The 25,685-nt window shown below is 50.5% G+C and overlaps 12 protein-coding genes across 12 annotated transcripts; 5 read left to right on the forward strand and 7 right to left on the reverse strand.

Annotated features, from left to right (window-relative positions):
* Positions 1–599: 599 nt before the first annotated feature.
* Positions 600–1,183, forward strand: UBC11 (putative E2 ubiquitin-protein ligase UBC11; the record flags this gene model as incomplete). The annotated part of the gene is made up of 2 exons (XM_076687551.1): positions 600–674; positions 782–1,183. The coding sequence occupies 2 exons, from the start codon at positions 600–602 to the stop codon at positions 1,181–1,183; spliced, it is 477 nt and encodes a 158-aa protein (XP_076538192.1).
* A 719-nt stretch (positions 1,184–1,902) lies between these two features.
* Positions 1,903–2,433, reverse strand: TRVA0_063S00122 (uncharacterized protein; the record flags this gene model as incomplete). The annotated part of the gene is made up of 1 exon (XM_076687552.1): positions 1,903–2,433. The coding sequence occupies one exon, from the start codon at positions 2,431–2,433 to the stop codon at positions 1,903–1,905; it is 531 nt and encodes a 176-aa protein (XP_076538193.1).
* Positions 2,434–3,136: 703 nt separating this feature from the next.
* TRVA0_063S00144 (uncharacterized protein) lies at positions 3,137–4,330 on the reverse strand (the record flags this gene model as incomplete). Its single annotated transcript, XM_076687553.1, has 1 exon — positions 3,137–4,330. The coding sequence occupies one exon, from the start codon at positions 4,328–4,330 to the stop codon at positions 3,137–3,139; it is 1,194 nt and encodes a 397-aa protein (XP_076538194.1).
* A 1,930-nt stretch (positions 4,331–6,260) lies between these two features.
* On the reverse strand, positions 6,261–7,084 carry GIS2 (zinc finger protein Gis2p; the record flags this gene model as incomplete). The annotated part of the gene is made up of 3 exons (XM_076687554.1): positions 6,261–6,592; positions 6,645–6,713; positions 7,036–7,084. 3 exons carry the CDS (start codon positions 7,082–7,084, stop codon positions 6,261–6,263), a joined length of 450 nt encoding a protein of 149 aa, XP_076538195.1.
* A 2,060-nt stretch (positions 7,085–9,144) lies between these two features.
* On the reverse strand, positions 9,145–14,750 carry MSB1 (Msb1p; the record flags this gene model as incomplete). Its single annotated transcript, XM_076687555.1, has 3 exons — positions 9,145–14,229; positions 14,286–14,434; positions 14,483–14,750. The coding sequence occupies 3 exons, from the start codon at positions 14,748–14,750 to the stop codon at positions 9,145–9,147; spliced, it is 5,502 nt and encodes a 1,833-aa protein (XP_076538196.1).
* A 1,402-nt stretch (positions 14,751–16,152) lies between these two features.
* Positions 16,153–16,456, forward strand: TRVA0_063S00210 (uncharacterized protein; the record flags this gene model as incomplete). The annotated part of the gene is made up of 2 exons (XM_076687556.1): positions 16,153–16,161; positions 16,271–16,456. The coding sequence occupies 2 exons, from the start codon at positions 16,153–16,155 to the stop codon at positions 16,454–16,456; spliced, it is 195 nt and encodes a 64-aa protein (XP_076538197.1).
* Positions 16,457–16,990: 534 nt separating this feature from the next.
* Positions 16,991–17,459, reverse strand: MIC10 (Mic10p; the record flags this gene model as incomplete). Its single annotated transcript, XM_076687557.1, has 3 exons — positions 17,368–17,459; positions 17,257–17,320; positions 16,991–17,188 (listed from the first exon to the last, which is right to left on the reverse strand). The coding sequence occupies exons 2-3, from the start codon at positions 17,317–17,319 to the stop codon at positions 16,991–16,993; spliced, it is 261 nt and encodes an 86-aa protein (XP_076538198.1). The 5' UTR covers position 17,320; positions 17,368–17,459.
* A 403-nt stretch (positions 17,460–17,862) lies between these two features.
* Positions 17,863–19,158, forward strand: TRVA0_063S00254 (CaiB/BaiF CoA transferase family protein; the record flags this gene model as incomplete). Its single annotated transcript, XM_076687558.1, has 1 exon — positions 17,863–19,158. The coding sequence occupies one exon, from the start codon at positions 17,863–17,865 to the stop codon at positions 19,156–19,158; it is 1,296 nt and encodes a 431-aa protein (XP_076538199.1).
* A 146-nt stretch (positions 19,159–19,304) lies between these two features.
* TRVA0_063S00276 (uncharacterized protein) lies at positions 19,305–20,015 on the reverse strand (the record flags this gene model as incomplete). Its single annotated transcript, XM_076687559.1, has 1 exon — positions 19,305–20,015. The coding sequence occupies one exon, from the start codon at positions 20,013–20,015 to the stop codon at positions 19,305–19,307; it is 711 nt and encodes a 236-aa protein (XP_076538200.1).
* Positions 20,016–20,592: 577 nt separating this feature from the next.
* TRVA0_063S00298 (uncharacterized protein) lies at positions 20,593–21,654 on the forward strand (the record flags this gene model as incomplete). The annotated part of the gene is made up of 1 exon (XM_076687560.1): positions 20,593–21,654. The coding sequence occupies one exon, from the start codon at positions 20,593–20,595 to the stop codon at positions 21,652–21,654; it is 1,062 nt and encodes a 353-aa protein (XP_076538201.1).
* A 268-nt stretch (positions 21,655–21,922) lies between these two features.
* CAB1 (pantothenate kinase) lies at positions 21,923–23,080 on the reverse strand (the record flags this gene model as incomplete). Its single annotated transcript, XM_076687561.1, has 1 exon — positions 21,923–23,080. The coding sequence occupies one exon, from the start codon at positions 23,078–23,080 to the stop codon at positions 21,923–21,925; it is 1,158 nt and encodes a 385-aa protein (XP_076538202.1).
* A 1,544-nt stretch (positions 23,081–24,624) lies between these two features.
* On the forward strand, positions 24,625–25,524 carry APA1 (protein Apa1p; the record flags this gene model as incomplete). The annotated part of the gene is made up of 1 exon (XM_076687562.1): positions 24,625–25,524. The coding sequence occupies one exon, from the start codon at positions 24,625–24,627 to the stop codon at positions 25,522–25,524; it is 900 nt and encodes a 299-aa protein (XP_076538203.1).
* Between the last annotated feature and the right edge of the window lie 161 nt (positions 25,525–25,685).

A 25,685-nucleotide genomic window follows, 5' to 3' on the forward strand; every position in this document is an offset into this window, starting at 1 on the left:
GCAGCCTAAGCTTCGCGCTACGTGTGATGAAATATATTCTGTCAAGAAAAAAATTAAGATTTGGGAGTTTCCCACGTCGGCGGCACGGTGTGATTTTGGGGTGTCACATATGGCGGCAGAAACGGTATACGCAGTGTTGGTACTGCAGTGTAGTGTATTGGTAATACCGCAGTAACATTGGGAGCAGTGTTAATAGTAGTAGTAACAGGTAGTACATATAATATGTATTGGTAGTATTGGTAGAGTAGTTGGTTTACCACCGCTGCGCGAGCCACTACAAAACGACTGCGTAGGAGGTAAAGTTGGTAGAGTAGAGTCTTGATAAGGGCGGGCTATACATAGTGCAACGCCGCGTGCGGCTTAATTAACGCGCGCGCTGCATGGTTTCCCCAGCAATTTCTACAAAACCGTAAATCGTAATAAGTAAACAAAGCAGGGCCCCGATCTCAAATATTCAACTCCAGCATCACAGACTTTTTTTTACAAACGACACCACTTGGCACGCGAACCCGCTAACTTTACGCATTTCCCTGTCCGCTCACTTCCCAGTCAACTTGCTTCGACGACCCCTTGTACAGATCAACAAGTAATTTTGCATTATGTCTCAAGACTCGACTGTTCCTGATGGCCACTCCGTTACCAAGCGACTCCGAAGCGAGCTGATGCAGCTGATGGTATGTACACTGTTTGAAGCTCTTTGATATTCCTTAGATACTCCTATAGTGCCTTGTATGGTACTCCTAGATATTTTGTATGGTGCAGTTTTTGGCTAACTGAAAAGATGTCCAACACGCCAGGCGTGTCTGCGTTCCCCGAGTCTGATGCGGACCTATTCCATTGGACGGGCACTATCGAGGGCCCCTCGGGGACGTACTATGAAGGGCTCAAGTTCAAGATGTCGCTGCAGTTCCCGCCAAATTACCCGTACACTGCCCCCACCATCAAGTTCACGAGCCCCATGTGGCACCCGAACGTGGACATGAGCGGCAACATCTGCCTGGATATCCTCAAGGAGAAGTGGTCGGCAGTTTACAATGTGCAGACCATTCTTCTGTCGCTGCAGTCCTTGCTTGGCGAGCCGAACAACAGCTCTCCGCTCAACGCCCAGGCGGCCCAGCTGTGGGACAAGAACCCGACCGAGTACAAGCGTCTCCTCATGCAGCGATACCAGGAAGAAGAATAGAAAGCATGATTGTATTACTACTAACTTACTTAGCTAAATAGAGCATACCCTCCAATCAGCGCTTATTGCGTAGAGAAAATAGACGTAAAACAGCATAAGTTACTGTACAACAACGTCACCAAGTTACATGGGTTAATGGATTAGACAGACCAACGGTATACTGTATTATTGGTGTACAGAGCAGCCTTTGTGTATCTCAGCAGGAGCTGTGAAGATTACATCAAACATCCACAATCCTACCGTATTGCGGTGGGTAGACCATAACAAATTAATGAAAATATGCGGTACTTGAGCAATCAACTATGGTCACTAACCTAGAATAAGCTAGATAATCAGCTATACAAGCTTCGGAATAGGCAATTGTAGTCAACATAGAAGTGGCCCAAACCGTAGCTGTCAGTGGTGCCTGGACGAGACAGCAATTAATGAAAACTAGCCACAATATCAAGGCCTGGACTAAACAGCCAATTAACGAGTATGAATGTACAATCACAATAATATTTACTATCTGTTGATGGCTAGACGGAACAACACTAGAATGATAATGTCTAGATGAAACAATCCATTGATGAAGATAACCACAATAATCTACAGTATATCAATTGATGTCTAGATGAAATAAATTAACGGTCAAAAGGTGCAAAGTAGTCAATTATGAACAAACGTGAATAAATACAAATAAATATACGTCGCTTTGGTGGACGGCCCTAGCAAGGTAATCACTTCTCGCTCTTTACAGGGGACCCGTCTTGCAATGGAGTGACAGATGGCTCCGGAGACCGGTGAGCCTTGTCCGGGCCGTTTTCACTTAGTGGTTTCTCCAGTCCGCTCCACAGATCCAGCGTATACCTGACACCTGTGAAGCTTTTGAACTCAATTGGCTTCTTGACCCACTTGCGCGGCGGGATGCCAGATCTGTCGAGCGCCTTGAGGTTCGCGTTGACTGTTGTCATGTTCGGCTTGGGCCGCCCTGTAGGCGTCCCCTGGTTCTCATCGAACGGCGCAGGGCTCGATGGCGCGTTGCCGACAGCTGCAGCCGCGGCCAGCGTGGCCGACTTGGCCAGGCCCGTGCCCTTCTTCTTCTTCGCCGTGGACTTGGGGGTCGTCGACCCCGATGGCGTCGCTAAGACTGAGTGCAGCACGCTTGGAGGCAGTCTCAGCGTGATAATATGCGACGGCGTTATCGAACTCCTCCGGCTAGGCGGCTCTGACGGCACCGGCGACGACGCTGGCGATGACGGAGTATCCATTTCTAGTGCTTTATTTGGAAGGGATGGGTTGCTTGGATATTTTTCGTCGTCGTCCGTTGGTTTCCAACCTGTCATCGTGTTGTTTTAGCGTTAATAAACCACAATGTATTATGAACCAAATTAATGAACTTTAATTCGCCGCCCTATATCGAGCGCGCGCGCGCCATCCAAGAATGTCCATGAATTACTGGTACATAGCAATTGATTGACACCATTGACCAGGAGCAATCTCACCCAACCTCAAGCTTTATTTTGCAAACCAATTGGCTCAATGCTTCTGAATGATCCACTGGGTGGGTTTGGCAGCACATAGCAATTGATCAGGAGCAATGTACCTCCTTCAAGCCCCCGTACAGTAGTTTCGCTTCGCGGAGGGAAAACAAAATCAATTGAGTCAATATCTCCACGAAGTAGAGCCCCAGGTGGGTTTGGGGGGACTTGGGGGGACTGGTCCCCCATTGGTACCAGAAGTATTCAAGGGCCAGCCCTCGAACTCCCGTAGCTCCGCTTCGCGGAGGGAATTCAAGTCAATTGGCCCAATTTCACCAGGGGAGTTCGAGCAATTGAATGTATTCGAGGGCCAGCCCTCGATCTCCCGTGGCTCCGCTTCGCGGAGGGGGGTGAGTAACCCATTAAGAAAAGATAATATTGAATAAATAATAATATACAATGAACCGTTAGTAGCAATTGCCTGAGGATGTTTTTACAGGTATTTCTCAAACATTTCGTCGTCGAGCCAGCCGACTTTCTCAAATGCAGTGAACAGCCGCGAGGCCTTGTTAACGTCAATTCGACACGCCTTCTGCGAGTCAGTTCGCCGGAAGGGCAGACCATTCTTGAGGCGGTGCACCTTCTCAGCAAACAGCCGCTTCTTCGAGTCGAGGTAGAGCTGGACAGGCAGCCGGAGCGTGGATGCGAGATGCAATTCGGCTGGATGCAGTTTGTGCGCGTCGGGGTCGCTGGACAGGTCCATGGGCGCGCCTTTCCACTCCGCCTTGAGCGACTTGCCCGGCGGCAGCGAGGTGATCGGTGGACTGTAGTCCGTGAGCTCCTCGTACGGTGTATCGTGAACCTTGGACGATGGCACGGCCGGGGATCCCGTGGCTCGCCGCGGACGCGGCGTAGAGGGCCGTGAGCGCCCAGCTCTCGACACCGGCGGGGGCGTCGCCGGAGGCAACACGGAGCGCTGGGACCGTGTCGTCATGTTAGTCGCCGTCGAATCCGAGTCGGACACAAAGTAGCGCCGTCGCTTAATGGCCCGTGACGAGGACCGCAGGATCGGGGTCGACCCGTTGGCCAGGGGCCGGTTCGGCGGCAGCTTGGGGTTGTTGTTGTCGGGAGACATCAATGCACTCAGAGACACGTAGTTGGACTTGGTCGGGTCTCGGGGCCCCCCGTACAGGGCGAGCAGGCTCTGTTCGCGCTCGTAGTATGCGACTGGGTCGCTGGCGCAGAAGGTCCACGCATTGAACACCATTGGTGTGCCGGGCGAGAACTTGAGTAGCTTGTAATTGCTCTTGTCAACGTTAGGCACGGGCTCCGCGGCGATCGGCTCGGGCTGTTGCTGTTGCTGTTCCTCGGGTTCGGGCTGTCGCTTACGCGGGGTGACCGACGATACTACCGGTTTGGGGTGTTGGAAGGGCGACGAGGGTGTGTGAGGATTTTTCGACAGGGTCCGCGGCACCGAGTCGGCTTGGGACATGGGCTGGGGAGCGCCGGTTGTGGTTGTGGTGTGGGTGGTGCTGGGAGCGGCGTTGGTCACAGCAGGGGACTGCGGCGGAGAAATCATGGCGACGGGTTCTGTCGAGCTTGACGACGACGATGGATTGAGCGAGCTGACTTTGCTGGACTGTTCCTGGTGCTTAATAGCCGAGTCGATGAGATGCGAGCGAATCATTGGAGAAAATTCGTATGTATACAGATTGTTTTAAAGGGATTGGTATTAGTGCAAAGCTGGCAATGGGAATGCCAATAAATAGTTCAAATAAATAAGTTGCTAAAGGGGGTAGCAGGGATAACCGTAGAGCGCACTCTATTCGAGCAAACGAAGCCGAATATAACTAGCCGCCAATAGTTGGTAGTCCGAATAATTAATTACTAATTGACAGTCCAAATATTGGGACGATGGCAATAATAATTGCTTAAATTGGCAGGAGAGCTGGTAATGGAGAACTGGTATCCGTTTTATATAACTTTCAAACGCAACTGCGTGCCAATCTTAATAATGGCGATGATAACTGTAACTCAATTAGGTCGGTCGGTTCGGCGCAATTGCCTTGCCTCGTTCAAAATATCAGAATATTCAATGAAAATGGAAATAAAAAAATAGTAGCAGACGTGAATGCAAATATTTCAAAGTAGAGTGCAGGTGGGCAGGTCTGTCCGTAGGCTATTTTATATATATATATATATGAAATCGCTAACCCAGTCCCCTAAGACATAGAGTGTGCCAAAAAAGTAATTGATTTGATTTGGGTTCCGATGATGGATGTACGGGTACACTCCTGGGCACATGTGGTTCAAAAAATAAAATCCCACGCCAATAGAAAAACCGCTAATTTTTCTTTTCCGCTATCTCTCTCGTTCGTTCGTTCTTCTGGGTGCCCCCTCCCGGCCATGACTTCGCAGGGCTCAATTGGCCCAATTGTTCGGCCCTATGACGGGGAAAGCAATGCCGAATTGCCTGTCTGTGCCTCAAAGCTTTTTTTTTTTTTGAGCTTGTCGCAGCCATAGTTCTTCGATTCCGCTCTTATCTGGGTCAGCCCTAATGACTATACATTTTAAAGACCGTTTCTATAAGGGGTAACCCGTAACTGCATTGGTACAAATTAAACACTTCTCACACAAGACCAGGCTCCAAGCGGTAATTGTCTCAGAATTTTTTCTTCTCCCCCCAGCCGTAGACAGCCGGGATTCTTAGCGCCCTCCGCCCCTTCTCCCCCCTCGCGCGCTCAAGTTGTGAGACTCGCGCATGCGCGCCGCTGAGGGTATGCCGGTAGGATACGGTAATTACCCGCGGCAAGCAATTGGCCGTACTTCGATATTGGTATCTGGGGCAGAAGAGGCCAATCTTTTTATTTATTTTTATTTATTTATTTTTATTTTCAAAGTGCATTTGCAATGGCCCATTCCACGCCTGCGGTGGGTAGCTGCGACTATTTTTTTTTTTTTAGTCATGAACACTCTCTCACATGGCCACTCGCGCGCACGGATAATACACCTACATTATGTTTAGGGTTTATCGATGTTTCTTTTTTGTCTCGCGCGTGCTCCCCCAAAAATTTAACTGAATCATTAGCCCAATCGCTACACAATTGCTATGGAGCATACTTTCCGAGAAGAATGGACCGTGGGGGAGCAATGACCGTGGTGCGAGGGCAATGGATTAGAATTAAGCTGTAGCAAACAGGCATTCTTTCTTTTGCGATTACCGGCTTAACTCAATTGCGCTAAAATAATTTGTAGCAGTGTGCCGTGACGGGTCAGGGGTAGCAGCGCATAAAAAATTTTTTTGTTTCCCCCCCTCCCCTCCCCAACCTGCCGGTTGGTTGCTTTTTTCTTTTTTGGTGGCTGTATCCTGCCAGCTGGCGTGCTCGCATACCGCCGTGCAACACCGTTTTGCCGTGCGTCAAATGTCTTTGGAATACTTTCCGAATCGAAGCACCTAATCATGCATCGAAGAAAAAATTTCAACGGTTTTTTATTTACCGATATGATATATCCGGCCGAGACCCTCCGCGGAGCGGAGCCTCAAGAGCTCGAGGGCTGGCCCCTCGAAAGACTCAATTTCAGGTCCGTCTCCTGATTTCTATAGTAGTACAAGCGTATTAGGTTCCACACTGGGCGGCGATGTGGCCGGGGCTTTTGCAAGTGTAGCATACTCGGGCCTGCTCATGGTCACAGTCCCGGCTAACGTGACCGATGGCTCCGCAGTTGTAGCACTTGTTACCCATCTGGCACTCCTTGCTAAGGTGGCCGTACTTGCCGCACGAGTAACACCGCGGGCATCGCTTCGCTACATGCCCCTGCTGCCCGCAGCGATAACATGTGTCGAGACGCTCGTTAGGACAGTTGCGCAGTAGGTGCCCGTTCTCTCCGCAGTTATAGCACTTTTTGTCGAGTTCGCTCTCCCCGCAGTCCTTGCTGAGGTGTCCGCGCTCTACATAGGTATATTAGCAAGAGAAAGTTGATCATGGCTCGAATGAACTTACCCCCACAGTTGTAGCACACGGGGTTGCCCTTTTGCGGACATTCCTTGGATTGGTGTCCAAACTGACCACCTGCTAGCAGTTAGTACGTCGTCTATTACCACCTTATCACGGCTCAATGCGGCTCATGCGGCGGCTTGTCCCTCCCGCGCAAGCGCTGGGACAAAAAACGCCAAATGCCGTGTGATGCCCTGCCCACCCATCTCCCGCGCATCTGAACCAATTAGGCAACTCATGGGCCCGATACAATGGGATTGTTAAAGGCGTCACCAGTTATATTAATACCGGCTTCGTGGGATTGCAATTCTGCCTAAAAAAAAAAATTTCCAGCCGGCGAAACGTGGACAGCCCTTTCATGAGAGATGGTGTTGTAGAGGTTCGGTTGGATACTTACAGTTATAGCAAGTCCGCTTCAAACTAGGCACTCCCGAGTCTCCGCTCATTATAGGATCGGGATGAAGACCGAGATTGATAGCTATCGAGGCGATTGATCTCTTGCCGCCACAGTAATTGGGGCTATTGTTATAATTACCGTCTTGGGTCTAAAAAGGCAGTTAGTAGTAGCGAAAAAAAGTTCCACGTAATGCGTGGAAAACTGGCACGGCGCTCGTAAAGTGGTTGGTTAGTTAAGCTAAGCGTACCCGTATACCCAGAACTCGGTTTTTGTAAAATCTATCCTTTGAGCCTTTTTTTTAAAAAATAATATAATAGGTATGCCTTTTTTAGTACCCGTAAGGTGATGAACGTTGGTAGATGAATCTCTTAACTGAGAGTTCTCTCGTCATAACCTTGATTCCAGTGCATATCCAGCGATCCTTATATATATAAGCCGCCACATAGTGTAGCAAATTTTTCCCCCTGTAATCGCAGTGTGATATACGGCGTAATAAAATAATAAACACCCATTTACCCCTAAAACAAATGATCGCCTCCGAAAAGAGTACTATTCAACAGTCAGCCCATCACCCATAGGTGAGATTTTTTTCTTTTCGACTAAGACAAAACTCTTTTCCCCCAATGAAATGTCCACTGGTAATCTCCGCAGGAAGTCGACATCCTGGAGTATTATCGATCAAGAGGGGTGATCTCAACACTTACGTGTATATCCGGCATCTTGTGCCCGGTGTCGGTATATCGTACGAGGAGTATCTATCCCAGGGTAAATGGGCTGCGATGAGCGGGAAACGTTGCATCATGCTGGTTCACAATCGGTTCCTGGATACACTGCAAGGCTAGGGACACATCTAGCGCATCTCATGCACAGGGCGTACCTATACCGTTTGACAGCTACTCACCGACTACTCGAGGAAGTTCATCAACACTTAACTCTCAGACAACAGCCGGATCGCTTATTTAACGCATTGTACCACAAAGAATAGTAAACAACAATACCATTGTCAGCGAGACCCTCGCTCATTGTGCCCCGGGAATGCAACGGCATTGTGTATCGCCTTGCTCCTCTCATTGTATCCTTAGTGCGACTGACTCGTCAGCTCCACAATAGAGTTCCCCCGCCGCATAGCCCCTCTCGGCTGACGGACTTTCCCTCCCGAGTCGCTATTTCGCCCGGCAAAAATAGGACCCGAGCCAGCTGGACTGCCGGCATTTAAGCCGACTCGAGTAAGGCGGTCTCGCCAGGTTTGATGAGACCATCGATCTCCAGAATAGGAAGGCTTCCAGAACTAGACGGCCTGACGGCACGGCTGCTGCTTGCCGGTGGTCATGTGATGAGGGGGGGGGGGAGGCGCAGCCGCGCTGATGTTTACCCGTGCACATTGTGCATACTTGCCCAGGAATGGACTGACATAATTGGCATTCTTACTTTCAGTTCTACTGTAAATCTACTGTAATGATCTTCCGATTACGAATACATTGCGTCGGGTGAATGAAGGGCGGAACTTTCATATGGCATTGGAAGGGTGGGGAACATCACGAGAATGCATGCGAGTCCCAGATCTCCTCTGTGGAGATACGTACTACATGTAATGCGAAGTACTCGTATAAGCCGCACCTGTCGACTACGTCATAAAAATCGCTACGTAAATGCCGCTCATATAACCTTGGCGACTTCAGTAGAGTACAGTACTTCATTGCATACGCTTGCTGCCAGAAATACAGTTCTAGATCAACTGGCTCTAGACCTGTGTCAAAGGCAGGAAGTAATGCGGAAGCTCAATGGCTCTCACGGCATTTCTGGGCACATGGCCCGGGCAATTAACGAGTGAGCATGCATGCCATGGCTATTAACAGCGCATAATAATGAGTGCATTCCACGGGTACCGTGCGCAAATCACTGGCAATTAATGCGGTATAATGGCTACGCTTGGCTGTGGTTTCTACTGAGTTTGAACAATCGAGCAACAGCGGCCATCAGTTCCATAGGCTATAATAGCTAAATTAGTTCAATTGAACATCAATTTACACACATATCGTCGCAGTATTACAGTATTATCTCTTCATTATCATTAAAATATCATAAGTCATCGGCCAAGTGTCGTAGTCATTACTCAATTGTTACCGTAACAGGCTCTTCTTTCTTTTTCATGGCATTCATAATGCCCAAAATGCTGTATCGACTAACCTTCGGCGCAGAATTGACACCGTCCTCGCCGTCAGAGTGGTACAAAGCTGGCGACAGAGTTGTATGTTTAGCGTCTTCTGCCTTGGTCTGTCCGCCATTTAGCGGAATCAACAGTGGCTGAGAAAGCCTCTTCAAAGCAAGATTTCTCTTTTCCTTTTCCCTCTTCTTATTCTTCTTCTTCTCTTCTCGAGCTTGACTCGCTGTATTGCTGATATCCAGCAACCCAGCTCGGCCGGCCCTGAAAAGACTGTGTTCGTTCTTCGGATCGAATACATGGGGCTGCGGCGGCGGATAAACCAGCCCATCCCGGCTCGGGGACAGCGGCTGGGTGAATCTCTTTACGCTCGAGCTCAAGGACGAACTCGAACTACCATACCCCGTTTGTATAGACAAAGGCGGCGGTCGACCAGCCTTCAACTCTGGGTACTGCAACGCAGTATCGCTCGAATTTTCTTGGCTGAACGATGAATGGCTCTGGTTCGCCTTTGGGAACGAATGCCTGTGCTCAGTTTTGAAGTGATCATCCGCGGCATATATCTTTCCCGACGGCAGATACGACGTCCTTCCGTCCTCCGAGTTCACTGACATCTCCTCGTAAATGTCCTTGACAATAATGCTCCTGACATGTTCTCCAGTATTAATCGAAGGGCGACGCATCTTATTGACAACAGCGCTGTAATATTCATCCGGAGAAACGATTGGCTCGCCTTGTTCAACAACTGCCTCCGTGCTATCGACCATCAGTGGAAGGGCTCGTATGGAGCTGCTGCCATTCTTCTCCCTCATCATTTCCAGATTCTTCTTGACCTCATTCCACTTTGGATCAAGCGGCAGAGGCTTTGAACCGACGGATGAGCGCCGCATTGATGACAACTCAGATACGCTCGCGCTGGCCCCATAACCATTTTCATTCGCAATATCCACGGGTGTCTTGAACGAAGGTACGCTCGATACACGGCTCCCTAGGCGAGAAGGAGTACTTCTAGGTGGAAAGTATAACTGGTCAGGGCTCTTCTGACCTGTTATTTGTCTGTCGTGGACAGATACATTCTGACGCCCCAGGGACTCAACTCCCTGGGCTAAGTGAAAACCCTGCCCTTCATCAACATCTGCCGGCTGCACCTTGGCCTTGTTTTGCGAGGCGGCTCTCTCGTCATTCTGCGGCACTGGAACCTCAGTCTTCGGAGACACGCTCTCGTCTCTATTGTTAGTTAAAGCAGGAGCGGTTGGCGGTGGTAAAAGCTCTCCTCCAGTTGGTGAATTGGAGTATGTGGATGTTGGGCTGGACGGCCGCAAAAGCGGAGGATGTGGACCCCGCAAGCTCGGACTATAGCCTCGCGGGCCATAACCTGGTGGAGGTGGCCCTTGCAAGCTACTGCTGCTGCTTCTGTCAAGGTCGGACATTGCCCTTGGTCGTCCTCTTCGAGAGTAGTAGTCCCTAGGAGGAAGATGATTCCCGCCGTGGTAGTAATCGTCGTCTTGCCGTGGAGGTGGGCCATGTGGAGGTGGTGGCCCAAATCGCTTATACCTCGGGCCATACATCCCGCCAGGACCGACAGGCCCAACCCCCTTCAAGTCATTCCTTTCAGGGCTGAGGCGCGGCGTCTGCTGCTCGCGACCGAAGTAAGGTGATTCGAAGGAATCGAGATTATTGCGTAATGCAGACTGGTTCTTCCTCAGGCTTGGAGGCAGACCTGGGTGCACTGTATGGGGCGACATTTGCCGAGAATTCCTCATTCGCGGACCATATTCGTATGGCGGGCCATAGCCCATACTCCTATTGCCCCTAAAGTCTGGAGATGGTCCTCTGTTGGAGCCAGATGGAGACATACCTCTAGTCACAGCACGGAACCGTGGCGGTATATCTTCAGGTCGAGAGTACCCACTGCCAAAGGACGATGGTCGTCCGACAGGTGGCCCATTTCTTGGTGGGTAATAATAACCCTGCGAAGAGTTGGCCGGGGACATCGGTCTACTGCCGCCACCGCCACTATACTGAGAATTTCGCTGAGGACTACCTTCGATTGATGGCCATTGGCCTTCAAATGAAGGCGGGTATAGCGTACTATCGAAAGTTCTCGAACGGCCACGAGAAAGATGCAACTCTTGATCCTTCTGCCAAGGCTGCTGCGGTTCCATTTGTCTCTTCTCAAAAGTACTCTCTTCAATTGGCGCTTCATGGTGGCTAGCTTTGGCGACCGAGCCTAAACAGGACTGGTTATCAACCTGTTCCGCCGGTTCGTTGGTATTGTCCGAAGCCTGCATGGGGTTGGGGCCCTGAAGATAAGTTGAACGTCGTACAACCTGTTCCTCTCCTTCATGCTCATATTCTGGAATCGGATCCGCAATAGAAGGAATGGAAGGCTGGGAAGTAATGGCGGCAGTTCCAACTGGCCGTCGTTTTACCTTTGCAGATTTAGACGGAGTTAGCTTTGGATCAGTGGATAATTTATCAGTTGCAACTCCATCATTCTGATTGTACTGCTCATGCACCATGCCGTACTCCTCCCCCGCAGTTCTATCAATATTATGATCTGCAATAATGCGTTTTTCATGTTCCGGGCTCAAGAGCAGCGATTTATTCTGCGGTCGGGGTTGGTGAACCTCCGCATCTTGGATATTACCCGACGGCCAGGCTCCTGGTGTCTCGGCAGATGGATGAGAGGGAAGAGGCTTGGCCGATGATTCAACGGGACTAGTGATAGGGCTGGTGACAGGGTCTGGCATATTACGGCGAACCGAAGGCAGCGGCTTGTTAAGCGAAGCGACCGATGGGGCCTTTTTAAGCGATGTCTCTTTAACTCCGGGCAATGGTTTATTGATGGAGCGCTGGGAAAGAGATGAAGACATAGTTCGAAGGGGACGTCGAGGAGTATTGGACATGGAAGGCGAATATGACAATGGCTCGCCAGTCATTGGCGTCGAAACACTTCGTCTCTTAGCGTGGCCCAGAGGTACTTCTCCCACAGGCGTTCCAGTGGCATATTTGTGCCGCGACTTTGGCAAAACAATCGACGCTTCGTCATATCCTTTAGCCTTTTGTATCGTCTCTTCAGATCCGAGGTGAGGTGTCAAATAAATGCTGTCGTTAGCCTCGTCCTCTGAGTCCGAAAATCGACGTGGTTGAAGATATGTAGGCGAGGTAACTGACTCTGAGAGCCGCTGGTTTTGCATTTCGCCGAACGATATAGGACGCTCAATGGCATGGAAGGTGGGGAATGCAGAACCTTCAACCTCTCTGTCTACAGACGGTCGTCCGCGAATAGTACCATCGCCTTCATCATCAGCATCGTTATCCGTGGCATCGCCAGCAGTCTGAACTCCTTTCGTATTGCCGTCGTCGGTAGAGATCTTAGCCAGGGCGTCAGCCACTGCATCAGCCAATCTATCAACTTCCTCGTCAGTTTGAGCACTAGAAGTAGTCTGAGTTTGAGTCTGCGATGAAACCTGCTGCCCTTGCTTGGCCTGCAACCGCCGCGCAAGTGCCTCAATGAACATAGGATCCAACGTCTGGTAAATGTACGGCGAGTGGTGATGGTGCACATGCTTGTCGTATTTCTTGGTTGGTTTCGGCTCTTCCTTGGGCTTGCGCTTACGACGCCCCGTGGGCCTTGGCGTCTTCTTTTTTTCAACAGGCGGCTTAGGGGTTCCGTCAGCTGACCGGCGGCGTGACGTCGGGTATCGGTCCAATTCGGGCTCCATAGGCTTAGGCTTGGGTTTAATGGGGCCCGGTTCAGGATGAAGCACCTCTTCAATGACAACCCATCGCTTGCCCGCCTCTCCAGGGGCGACTTCGAGCTCCACAACTACCGAACGGCCAAAGGTTGCCTTTCGAATCTCTGACTGCTCTTCAGACAGACTACACATCCACACCCACACGAAGAAGTCGTCAATTGCGACCTGAGAGATCGATGCAGTGACGAGGTTGTCGGCTGACATTTTCTTGCTTCGCGATTGAGGCGGAGTGGCCACGGGTTGGCCATTGAAAGCCAGGCTAGTGAACTTTTCCCAGTCGACGCCGTCACTGTGCCTGCCCAACCTAGGAGAGTCTGGCGGGTATGGCAGGCTCGACCGCTCCTGACTCGGTACGGTGGCCTTGAGGATGGAATGCATCTGGTACTCGTCGTAGATGTAGTTGTTGAGCGGGCGGCAGATCTCGCCGTAGACAGGGTCTACGTAGGCGTGGTTATAGAACTTTGACCACGTCTTGGCTCGCACGTCGTAGGGGAGGCTTGGCGTGTCCTTGATGTGTATTGGGTGGTCAGTAATGAGTGGGTTCTCATTGATAATGTCGTTAACAATTCGCAGCGACTCAGGCGACATTTTATATTCTATTGACTCCGGGTCGGAGAAGAGGAAGAAGAGGGTGTTGAAGTCGTCTTCCGAGTGGAAAAGAGGCGGATTATCAAATCTAATAGTCTTGGCCACTCGTCTTAGCAGGACAAGAGGGCTCGCAGAGAGCTTGCCCACGGTTAGCGTGATCATTGGCACTGCAACCAGTCGCGACCGGTCCGCGGAAAGCGGTTTCGGGGGATAGCGGTTATTTTCGAGATATGGTAGCAGCGATCGCGGTAGCGGTCCCAATGGCTTTAGAGGCTCACCAGGGGCCGGTGGACGGGTCTGGAAGAGCCTCAGGAATGCAAGGAAGATGTGGTTTGTTGCATCAGCAGCAGTAGACCAAGCACCTAGGCCGTCGGCGAAAGACGTGGGCTCGTTCATGTCAGGTTTTCTGATATCAAAAGCCCACAGGCCCGCGAGTCGAGCCAGTTTCCGAGGGCCCATACCGTTCCTTCTCCCGTGGGTGGCAATTGAGGTGACGAGGTCGAAGAAATGGAACACAATTGATGCATGGGCGGCGGAATCTACGAGTTTAGGCAGCACTGTCAGGAAGGAGTCTTCTTTGAACCCGGCCTCGGCCTCCTGTGCCTTGAACATTTCGTACACTTTCCAGGACACAATGCCTCCTGGCAATCGGCACCAGCACCACTTCAGCAACCCCGCTAAACTCTATGCAATTATTAGCTTTTCCAATGACAACCAACTTCACAAAAAAAAAGACATACGTAAACATCAGCCAGACGGATCTCGCGTAATAAATCGTCGCCCGTCAATGGCGATTTGCCGATGGGGAAGATCGCGCTGATTAGGCTTCTCAGCTCGTCCGGGGCGCTCTCTGGCCTAAACGGCAGCAATAAATAGGGCGCCAAAACGCCTTTATCTGGTTAGCCAATTCTTATAACTCTAACAGTATTACACTTACCTCGTGCTTTAATTTCCTTGGTCACCTCCATGATCAGATCAGCCAGCACTGGCCGTGGGAGGACCGACTGCGTGAACGCCTCCTGCGTGAAGAAGAAGTTCTTGTAAGACTGGGCATAGTTCTTGGCCGGTTTCCTCAGCTCTGTATCGCCTTTTCCCTTTGCATTGTCCTCTTTGGGCTTGGGGCTCTTGATTTCCTCAAACTTGTGTTCTTTCGCTGGCACGGGGGGAGTTTGGATCCGCAGCTTGTGCTCACGTTTCCCCGTCATTGAAACAAACCTCTCTCACAGTTCAATTGGGCTGTTTTTTTTTTTGATGACAAAAAAGCTATTCCTCCACTCGAAATGGCACGAGCGCTTGAATATATTTAGGGCGTGCCAACTGGCCGTTAAAACGGGGGTGGCTGGTCTCACAGTGGTTAGTCGCCTAGCCTGTCGGCGTCCCTTCTCTCTCCCAGCCGGCTCCCATAAAGGTATTTTTTCGATGGCCGCGCATATATCGGTTCCAGATGGGGCATTGTGCATATTTATCAATGCGGCTCGTGGGGCTTACACTGCTAGCACGCTATAGTATGGCTAGTACTCTAGCAGTGAGGACGTCGCGTGAGGTGGGGAGGAGTACGGTAAATTTACTAATGTAGCTATAGGAGAATTATTACGTACAAAAGTAGAAGCAACCATATGGTTGTTCCCTTAGCTTCGCTGCGCGAAGGACCAGGGCTCATCGTGTAAAGGAAATAGACATGTACTTCCATATTTCATATCGCATCTCCGCGCGTTTAAATGAACGAAGCATACTTTTATCCTCTACGCCACTGTAGTAGTACCGTATCATGTGGCGCTGCAGGTTGTAACTGAATATTTGGCCTATTGTAGTACAATGTAGGTGCATTAAGCCGCCCGTCGTAAGCAGCTCACAAGGTAGTGCAGATGCTAGGTAATAATAATGCGTGCAATCGGCAGTAGGGGAGGTTCCGCTAGCCGAAGTTGGACACCTACAGCCTTCCCTATCAATTGGCTCCCTTCCTGTACACTGCGGAAAAAAATGCCTGAAGTAAAAAAAAATTGCATGCGGAAGGAGAATTTAAAGATATTATGGGGCTAGTCCTAAGCCACGGTTAGTACGTACAGCAGGACGGCGTCTTGCACAGGCCCCGATCTGTTTCATGACGTTGAGTGGAACGCGCGTAGAAGAAATCCAGTGAGTACAAAATTCAGCACAGCCAGCACATAAGTCCTACATGTCTACATGTGCCGTGTGGTTTTTCACAGTCGAGGCGAAGTTAACGAAGTGACCCAAGGCCATGCGCCGTAGGCTCCCGACGGCTTATCACTGCCTCTCTCGTCTTCTCCCCCTGATCTCAAACTCGTTGCGTCAACCTTCCTTCGACTATACAGCTGAGATACTGTGCAGAATTCCTATTTAGTAGCCGAAGCATGAGCGGCGAAGCCTCGCATGTAAAAAATACACCACATTGACGTTACAAAATTAGCACGCACGGGGTGTAGTCAACGCACATATTTATACCTGGTTTCAAAATACCCTCTGTAATAACCAAAAAAATAAATGTGATATTCTTGCACTATAAGTATAAGACAGGGTCTTTTTCCCCTGAGTACTATATTTCACAGCATCTCGCTCGTCGAATAGGCACACACAAACCTAGCACAAATGTCCTACGTAAGTTCACAAACGCATGAATAGTTCATTGCGGTTGTTAACGGTTACCGTTAGCTCTCAACAATGGCTTATAAGTTTTCGCGTGATCAATGCTAACTAGTAACTCAAGTACCAGCAGCCTCAACAGCCTCAGCAAGCTTATGGCGGTTACCCGCCTCAACAGGGCTACGTCCAGCAGCCGCCACCACAGCCAGTTTACATCCAGCAGGCTCCTCAGCAGAGAAACGACGATGGCTGCTGTTGCGGTCTCTGTGCCGGTATGGCCTGCTGCCTCTGCCTGGACTGCCTCTTCTAATGACTTGAACCACGCATTCTGATGAACCTGAAATGTTGTAGAGACTACTAATAGTATTACGCTCAGTGCATTCATTTGTAATTCGATTCAAGTTACATACACCGTCATTTTTAATGAAGTGAGCGGAATATCCGATGGAATCTCATGATTTTTTTTCACAACACGATTCTAATGTATTCCGCAAAGGAACCTAAACGAGAATAGGAATCCAATGACTAAACGAGTCCAGGTACATGAATATATTGGGCAAAAAAATTAAGTAAAGGAATCCATTGAGTAGAGAAATCCAAGTAAAGGAATCCAGCGAGGAAGGGAAGCCAATTGATCAGCCTTACACTTTTAAACACCTATATCACCTATTTTATACTGATTCAATATAATTTCAATTTTGTTACATATTACAATCCAACCGACTACGCAGCGTATAACAATCTAGTATTATAATCCGTACTACTGGTACAGGTGTATAGCAATTGCGTGTGGTGACAGTATGGTTGCGGTTATGCGTAGTATTATTACATTGTCATAAATAACTTAAGCCTTGACAGTTCGAATGCCAACCTTGGAGTCCCTGAAGATGGCGTCGCCCTCTGCGTAGCCTCGACCGAGACCGAACCCGACACCAAGCCACACCGGGAATGCTCTTCGTCGGAAGAACAGGACAGATGCAACGACACCAAAACCAAAGCCAAGACCGGTCTTGACCAGAGTGTTGGAGATAACGACATCCCACTTCTCGCACGTTAGCCAAAATTGGTCCAAATGTATACAAATCATATGACTCGAGGTCTTCAACTTACCTTGTCGTTCAGCAGGCTTTCAGATGGCTTGACAGTCTGGGAAACAGCTGGAGAATCCGACATTCTGCCCATTATTAGCACACTCCCGACAATTGAAACGGCCCAACTTACGTTAGTTCTTGCTCTCTGGCTTCTCTATAAAGGTGTCCTCGAGACTTGGGGTGTGGTTTTTCCAACTTTTCTTCCCAATCCGCCTGTGATAGGTCCGATCACCTCCCGCTTGCGCAGTCATGCCGGTTTCCGCCTCACGTATGCTCGCCTCTCGGCAAACATCGTTCCTTCTCCAGCCTAGCATAGAGCGGATAGCGCCATTTTGAGAACAGAACTCTTTCTTCCGCGTTGTGGCATGAGCCCATCATATTAGGCAGCTCGATCAATCACCAACTGGGACCTCCGTAGATCAATTGGAGGATGGAAGGTGTGAAGTGCGTCGCTTCTTTTGAGTCTGAGTGCGGAATTAGGAAGGGCCGCCCCGAGCTGTGTACCGGACCGCTCAGTCGTCGCGGGTATTTCTCCATCCCGCCGCGGGTAGTGCCATAAATATATATATAGAGCCGTATATACGTACTCTAGACGATTCATTCATAGCGTAGACGTTTTTTTGAAATGCTGAGAACTGGTTTGACAAGACTGGCGCTAGTGCGATCGTACTCGACCCAAAACACTCTTCCCCTGGCGGGGATCAAAGTCGTGGACCTTACGCGAGTCCTCGCCGGCCCTTACTGCACCCAAATCCTGGGAGATCTCGGCGCAGACGTCGTCAAGGTCGAGCATCCGACCCGAGGTGACGATACACGTGCGTGGGGCCCACCTTTTGCCAAGTTCCTCGAGGGCAAAGAGGAGGCCAGCGGGCCCCACCACCACCACGGAGAAAGCGCTTACTACCTGGGCGTCAACCGTAACAAGCGATCAATTGGCCTCAACTTCAAGGACCCCAAGGGCCAGCAGATCATCCATGACCTCGTTAAGGATGCGGATGTGCTGGTCGAGAATTACTTGCCGGGTACCTTGGCCAAGTACCAGCTTGACTACAAGAGCCTGCAAAAGATCAACCCGGGGCTCATTTATGCCAGCATCACGGGCTACGGCCAGACGGGTCCTTACAGCAACCGACCGGGCTACGACGTCATGGTCGAGGCCGAGTTTGGCCTCATGCACATTACCGGCGAGCCAGACGGCCAGCCGGTCAAGGTCGGCGTGGCTGTGACCGATCTCACCACTGGCCTCTATGCATCGAACTCAGTCATGGCTGCGCTGCTACAGCGAGCCAAGACCGGCCGTGGCCAGCACTTGGATATGAGCCTCAGCGACTGCCAGACAGCGACTCTCGCCAACATTGCATCCAGTGTGCTCATCTCGGGCAAGAAAGATGCCGGACGTCAGGGTACGGCGCACCCGTCTATCTGCCCATATCAGTCGTTCGAGACTGCTCAGGGGGGAAGCGTCATGATTGGCGGCGGTAACGACAATTTGTTCCGAATTGCATGCGATGCGCTCGAGAAACCAGAATGGAAGGAGGACCCGCGATTCAAGACGAATGCGCTGCGAGTGAAGAATCGAAACATTCTCGTTCCTGCGATCAATGCCGTCACTAGGGGTAAAACCACCAAGGAGTGGCTCGACATCTTCAAGAACTACAGCTTCCCGTACGCCGCCGTCAACGACGTTAAAGATACCCTCGAGCACGACCACACCAAGGCGCGAAACATGGTCATTGAGGTCGAGCATGAGAGCTGTGGGCCAATTAAGCTGGTCAACTCGCCAATGAAGTTCTCTGAGAGCCAAATCACGGTGCGACATCCTCCGCCTACCCTAGGAGAGCATACTAATGACATAGCCAGAGGGCTTGGTTATGACGACGCCAGCATCCAGCAACTCAGGGAGGAGGGTGTTATTGGATGATTAGCTTGTACTTTTACAAGTTTCTCCATAGATCCAATTTTTTCTTAGTGTGATGCATTAAACGTTTCTCTATAGATCCAACCCTTTTCGTGCTTTGATGCAGTAATGTTTTGTTTTGTTAGTCTAAATAGATTTTTTCTTGGCTGTTAATTCATTTTCTTGGCATAGATCTTGTGGTATGCTAGAATGCCTGAGGAAAGACCCGCCAGGGTCTGGATAACCGCATCCAATGGCGGCTCAAACACGTCAAAGAAACAGAAAGCGCCATCTGACATGAGTTTCCAAAAGCTTACTCGAGACCAGTACATGGCGTCCTCGATTTTTTTCCTCTTAGCAGCGTACTCCTCCAAATCATGCTTTTCGCTGTCTCTCTGCTGGCGATACTCCAATGCGATGATCTGCTGGCTTAGAGCTCTATACTTGGCATGTTCTTTGCGCAGATTGATCAAAATACTCAGGAACCACGTCCATGCGCCTTGCTTCTCTGCTTTAGCGACAAATTGCTTGTTTGTTATGACCCCCATCTTCTTAAGACAGCTAATGTCGTCGGTCACTGCCGTGCTGAAATCCAGCAGCTCGACAATGAGATCAAGACCAAACTGCCGCTTTGAAGAGAGCAGCATCTCTCCCAGGTTGTACACCGGCTCCATCCAGTTGAACATACGCATGATGGCCCGAAATAGCGAGAATCCCGACGCGATCTTGGAGATCGGGCCCAGCAGAGCTTTCGAGATCTTGCCAGACTTGGCGTACCATATGATCAGTTTGCAGACATACTGGATCAGCTTCAGTGTCTTGTCCTTCCCGTTTTTATCATCGAGAACTTCGATGACAACCCTAATCGGCGGTTTGCTCATCGTATATTTTGAAAGAGTGTGATGTGTAGCTTTGATCTAATGGCTCATTTCCAAAACCACTCTAATCAGTTGGCGAACACAATTAACGGGTAGCAACGTTCCTTGAGACGATAATCTATCGGTTTGTCTCTTCGGATCCCTCTCGGTCGACTTCCTATAGTCCCACAGGGGGTTGATACGCTTATTCAAGCAGTCCCTGAGTGGCCCAGCTCGGCCCGAGGCGCACGACCCCCCTCCCACCAGCGGGCAGGCCGGAGGCCGGCCTCCACCATACTCCGATGAAATAATACACTAATTAATATCACTTAAGCTATAGCTATAGCTAGCTATCAAGAGAGCCCGTTCTGCTTATTTACCATTGCATTTTCTAATGAACTGGAAGATAATCTTTCGTCTTACCAGCCGAGTTGATCAAAGCCGGATACTGGGGCTGTATTCGAAGCTTCAAATCTACCAGCTGAGATTGACCGTTTAAGCGTATTCGCCGGACCGACGAAGATCGCAGCACGTAAACAAACCTCAACATTAAGATGAAGATTAAAGACGCGAGAGACGCGATACCGCGTAACGGTTCGACATGGAACATATAAAAGCATTTGACGACGTTGCATTCAACTTCCTCGACTTCCAAAAGGAGTATCTCCGCCGGAGGCGCGTAGTCGAGGCCGGGAAGAAGCCGCGGTCCCGCCTAGACAGCGGAGAAATCACTCTGAACCCTGATCCGACCCTGATCCCCCAGGAGCTTCAAAAGCACATCGAGCAGTTTAACAAGCTCAAAGTAGCCTATCTAGAACAGGAGACTAAGGAAAAGTTTTTGCGAGACATTATCACGGACCCACCTGTGCTAGTGGAGCAAGAGAACGTGCAGCAGATCGAGCATGAAAACAGGTTGAAAAAGGGTTCGCTAAAGGAGCGGAAGTCGCAAGTCGCCGAGCTACAGCACCAGCTGGACTCTCTAGGCCGTGAAGCGTGCGCAGAGTACTCCTTTTTGAAAGAAAAAGTTGATGACGCCAAACGCATGACCCGCGAAATGGACCAGATGGAGGCTGAGATTGAGGCACTAACTCAGCAGCAGAAAGAACTAGAGCTGCCAGAGTATGATGATCCCGATATGAGCCTCCCGGTTGTCGAGCTCAACAGCTTGGCCGGAGAATACGAGAAACAAGCTGCTGAAATAGCTAAAACGCTGAGCGATCTTGTACAGAATGCTATCCCGGGAACGACTGCAGAAATGGAACAATTAGAAAAAGAGGTGCAGAGCCTGCAAAAAGAGAAAGAGGTCGCCGAGGCTCAGGCGAAGGAGCTGGTCCGGATAAGGGAGATTGAGCTCAAAGCCGGCCAGCGAGACAATGAGGCTACGGCGTCGTGGTACAGAGCTATGATTGCTGTTGTACAGAAGGCGCTTCGCGTAGAAAACCTGGAGATTACTCCGAATGCCAATGGCAAGAAAGTCACGTTTGATAGGCCCAATAATGGTGCCTCTCAGCGGTACTCTATTAGCTTGAAGGCGACCGGCGAGATCGTCCCCAGCCAGTCCTCGGCAACGAACGTCAGCTCTTCAGAATTCCAAGCTGCCCTCCAAGCCGTGTCCTCACTACGTCCCAGGGAGCAATTGCCATATCTCATCTCAATTGTGTGATATTTCTTTACCAGGTTTTTGCATATTAACCCATGAAGTGCCGTGATAGCCGCATGCGGCTGTTTCGGGCGGCGGTGCCAATACCTTGGGGGGGGGGAAGGGGGGGGGGGGGGGAGTGAGTGGAAGAATCTCCACGAAGTGAAGCTACGGGAGCTCGAGGGCCGGCCCTCGAGAAAAAAACACACTTGCTCGGTGGTGATAAAACTCCCTTGGGGGCGGAGTGAACGCGAAAATAGCGAGATTGGTTAGAATATACATACGGGGTAAATTACACTTGAGGCTCGGTCATCATTCCTGGAGGCGGTGTGTGCTGGAGGAAGGCCCCCACAGCGCCGAGGTAGCCCTCGTGCCTCAGGAAGTAAGCCTGTTTTTCGCCCTTGGACCAGAAATTGATGGCGTAAGACAGGGTGTTCATGGTCTGCGGATGCCCACGGATATAGCTTCCGCCGAAGTAGATGTGTTCTAGCTGGTGATGCTGTGCCTGGAGGTATGCAATTTGGCCAATGTTGTTGGAGATCGCGTATAGCAGACTCCTCGAGATGTCCGGGCCGCGGAACAGGTTCTTTCGGGCCGTCGAAGGGCTCGTAGCGTGGCCGTCGCCGTTGGGCAGCTTGCCGTTCTCCATCTCCTGATTTAGTCGCGAGGCGTGCCGGAACACCTTGCCAAAAGAGGACGCGATGGTCGTCGACTTTAGCCCGATGCGTGAGTAGTCCGCGCCGTAGATGTCGCCGACGAGCATGTCGACGTTGGTGTTGTCTCCCTCGGCGGCCATCTCTAGCATCTCGTCGTAGCTCGTAGCGTCCGTGAGCAGCGACAGCAGTCCCCACAGGGTGCCCCCGCCGAGGGACGAGCCGCCGATTCGGATGAAGTTGTGCGGGCCCAGCACCTTGATCATGCTCACGCCGGACCCAATGTTGACTAATAAATAAGGGTATATGTTGGGTCGCGACTCGGCGAACTCCATGGGGTTCGACTCGGAGTACGTGAACACTTCCTCGGGGATCTTTGTGATGAAGAAGTCAAGCCCGGCGATGAGGCATTCCATCTCGTCTTCCTGCGTCACCTCGATGCCCAGCCGCTCCTTAATAAGATCATAGAACTTGTACGAGCCGCCGCCGGTCGCCATGACGTGCTGCTCGCCGTTGCGGCTTAGTAGATGCTGCATGTAGTCGATGCAGTCGTTGATCTTCTCTGTCTCGAACTTGGTGAAGTTCAGCCGTCCACCGCGCCCGTTCTTCTCCCGCGTGAAGTACACGATCTTCGCCAGGCTACCGCCAATGTCGACAGCAATGTGCGATACCTCTGCCGTGTGGTGCGGCAGTGCGATGTCCCGCGTGTCTGGCGGTGTCAGTCGCCCGTCGACCTGGTCCTGGTCGACTATGAATGCTGCCTCGACGTTGATCTGGATGGCCCCCGGGTTAAGCATCTTGGGGTCATATTTGGCGATGCCCGCGATCTCAGAGGCGGCCCTCGAGTGGCTTGCCCGTCTAGTTTCTTGATTATGGCTCGTCATGACTTCAACTATCATCACTCGTTTGAGTCTTCCTCGGAACAGGGGCGGAATTCAAAAAATGCAAATACCGTGGCCTTTTGTAAAGCAAAACTCCCTCTAAAAATTACCCAAAGTACAGGTCGTCGAAGGGGACTGGTTTTAAATGAAAGATGACCAGTCAGGTTAGCCGCGGTCAAGTGGTCGTAACAGTGCCTTCTCCGAGTCTTCCAGCGTCCCGGCCGTGCCTTAACTTTTTTTTTTTTGCTTCTCGGAGGGTGGGGTATTCGGGTGTAAGGAGGAACGGCTAACACACTCCGCCCTACGTTTCAATACGGCACCGTATAATACTTCAGCGACCTAGAGAAAATTCTGTTCTTTCCTCGAGAGGAACGAGATTATTAGGCGATTCGAAGGTTATCCCTGGATCCAATTGAGCTTGGTGGGCCGTTGAACGGTGTGATGGGGTTCCCAGCCCCCACCAAAGGGGTTCGTCGGAGTCGTGTTGGGGGGCCGAGACGCAGCCGGTCACCACACAGCCTACATCCGAGCTATCATCCGAGGAGACTGCTCCTGACAAATACGTCACTTTTAACGGGGCCGATTTATGCGTCAAAACGGCGTTTTAAACGGGCGATAATGGGCGTTGAACCGGGGTAATCTATTTCCATTATAGGGCTCAAACTATAAGGGAGATTATCTGCTCTTTATGGCGGTGACCTTTAATGCTACGGTATATGCCCGGAACTGAGCGACGTAGTATACAGTAACAATTAGTGTAGCACCTAGTTATGCAATGAGACTACCAGAGAGTTGCATTACAGCTAATTGTCATTGTGGTTATACAGATACTACAGTAGTACCGAAAACATTTTACAATACTAATGGCATGTTCTAACGAGTTATTAATGATTGTAGATATTATGTCCACCTTTTTGGTTCGCGATAACATAGCATATAACTATGTAACAAAAAGGAGGACATTTGTTACAAAAGGCTGTAACAAACTCCCAGCACTTGGCATTAACATTAGTTACAGATCCCGTGACACAGATCCGTCACAACACTACAACAATCTATTACAATTACTTCAAAACAACCCAGTATACACACGAGGCGTGATCTATTTGTGGGATCCATAGATTTGTAATATGTTAAGAGACCAGCAATCGCCAAGCTCTGTAGAATACCAGTTGATGGAAACTGATAGGGAAGGCAAATGTTATTGCAGATCTCCATCTGGGGAACTCTTGAATCACCAGTACATCTTCTCAAGGTAACATGACGAAGTTATGAGAAGCACATAATAAGATCCAACAAACGGAAGATCCAGCAAACGGAAGATCCAGCAAGATATGCCGCACGGCACGCGGCTCATAGATCACCGTCGCGCGCGCTGGTGGATCCACCACCTTACACTCCATAGATGATGTAGCATGATACGACGGAGTTTGACCAGTTCACTCAAACGACGCACTCCAATGTTCGCTGACAAACTGAAATCCGTATTCGAGTCGGGCGTGGAATCAGGAGCCGTGGTGTTCTTTCCCTCCGAGAGCCACCAGGACAAGGTCAATGGCGTCAATTACTTGTACACCGTTGCTAGAGCACTGAATAAGAAGCCGACCTCGGCGGACCAGGAGAAGACCCACAAGCCCAGCCCGTGGTACCCGTTACCTGAGAAGGAACTAGTTGTCGAGGAGGATTTTGAGAAAGACTACCGCGTGGTTCTCAACAAGTTTGCCGTCGTGCCACGACACTTCCTCCTAGTAACGAAAGAAGAGGTGCCCCAGACTTCGCCATTGTCTCCCGAGGACCTGGCTGCCGCATTCAAGCTGCTTCGCGAGGCGAACAAGTCCGGGTCCCGGCACATTGGCTTCTACAACTCAGGCAGGAACTCGGGAGCGTCGGTTCCACACAAGCACATTCAGTTCATGGCGCTGCCAGAGGAATACACCCCGTACCCGGATGAGCTGCTGGCAAAAAACCCCGACTATAAGGAGCTGCAGCGGCCGTTTTCTGAGACCAGAGTCCCGTTTGCCAATTTCATCGTGCCCGTTCCTCCGGAGCCGACTGCAGACGACCTCGGGCTGCGGTACGCTACTATCATGTCGCGAGTGTTGACGATTCTGCGTGACGCCGACTCGGCTGACAAATCGCACAATATTGTGTTTACCGAGGAATGGATTATAGCTGTGCCTCGAAGTGCTGAAGCGGCAGACGGGCGGTCGCTGAATTCCACCAGCACAATTGGTTTGCTCCTGGCCAAGTCTGACGAGGACTTGGAGTATTATAGAACCACGGGCCCGGATAATGTCCTATCGATGATTGGGTTCCCGGCCATTGATGTGGAGAAGAAAGAAGGAGAGTACGAGTATTAATTAAGGTGATAAAGTTGGATATGCTCTCCATGAAAGCGGAGCCACTCGCTCTCTCGCAATAATTATGGGGAGACCAATCCCTCCCTCAAACCCCTCTGGGGCTCCGCTTCGCGGAGATATCAAGTGTAGTGAGAGGTATGTGTTAAGTTAAGTAGATGCTA

The sequence above is a fragment of the Trichomonascus vanleenenianus genome (genome assembly GCF_965637985.1).
Source record: "Trichomonascus vanleenenianus strain CLIB 3782 genome assembly, contig: TRVA0_063S, whole genome shotgun sequence".
Lineage (NCBI taxonomy): Eukaryota > Fungi > Ascomycota > Dipodascomycetes > Dipodascales > Trichomonascaceae > Blastobotrys > Blastobotrys vanleenenianus.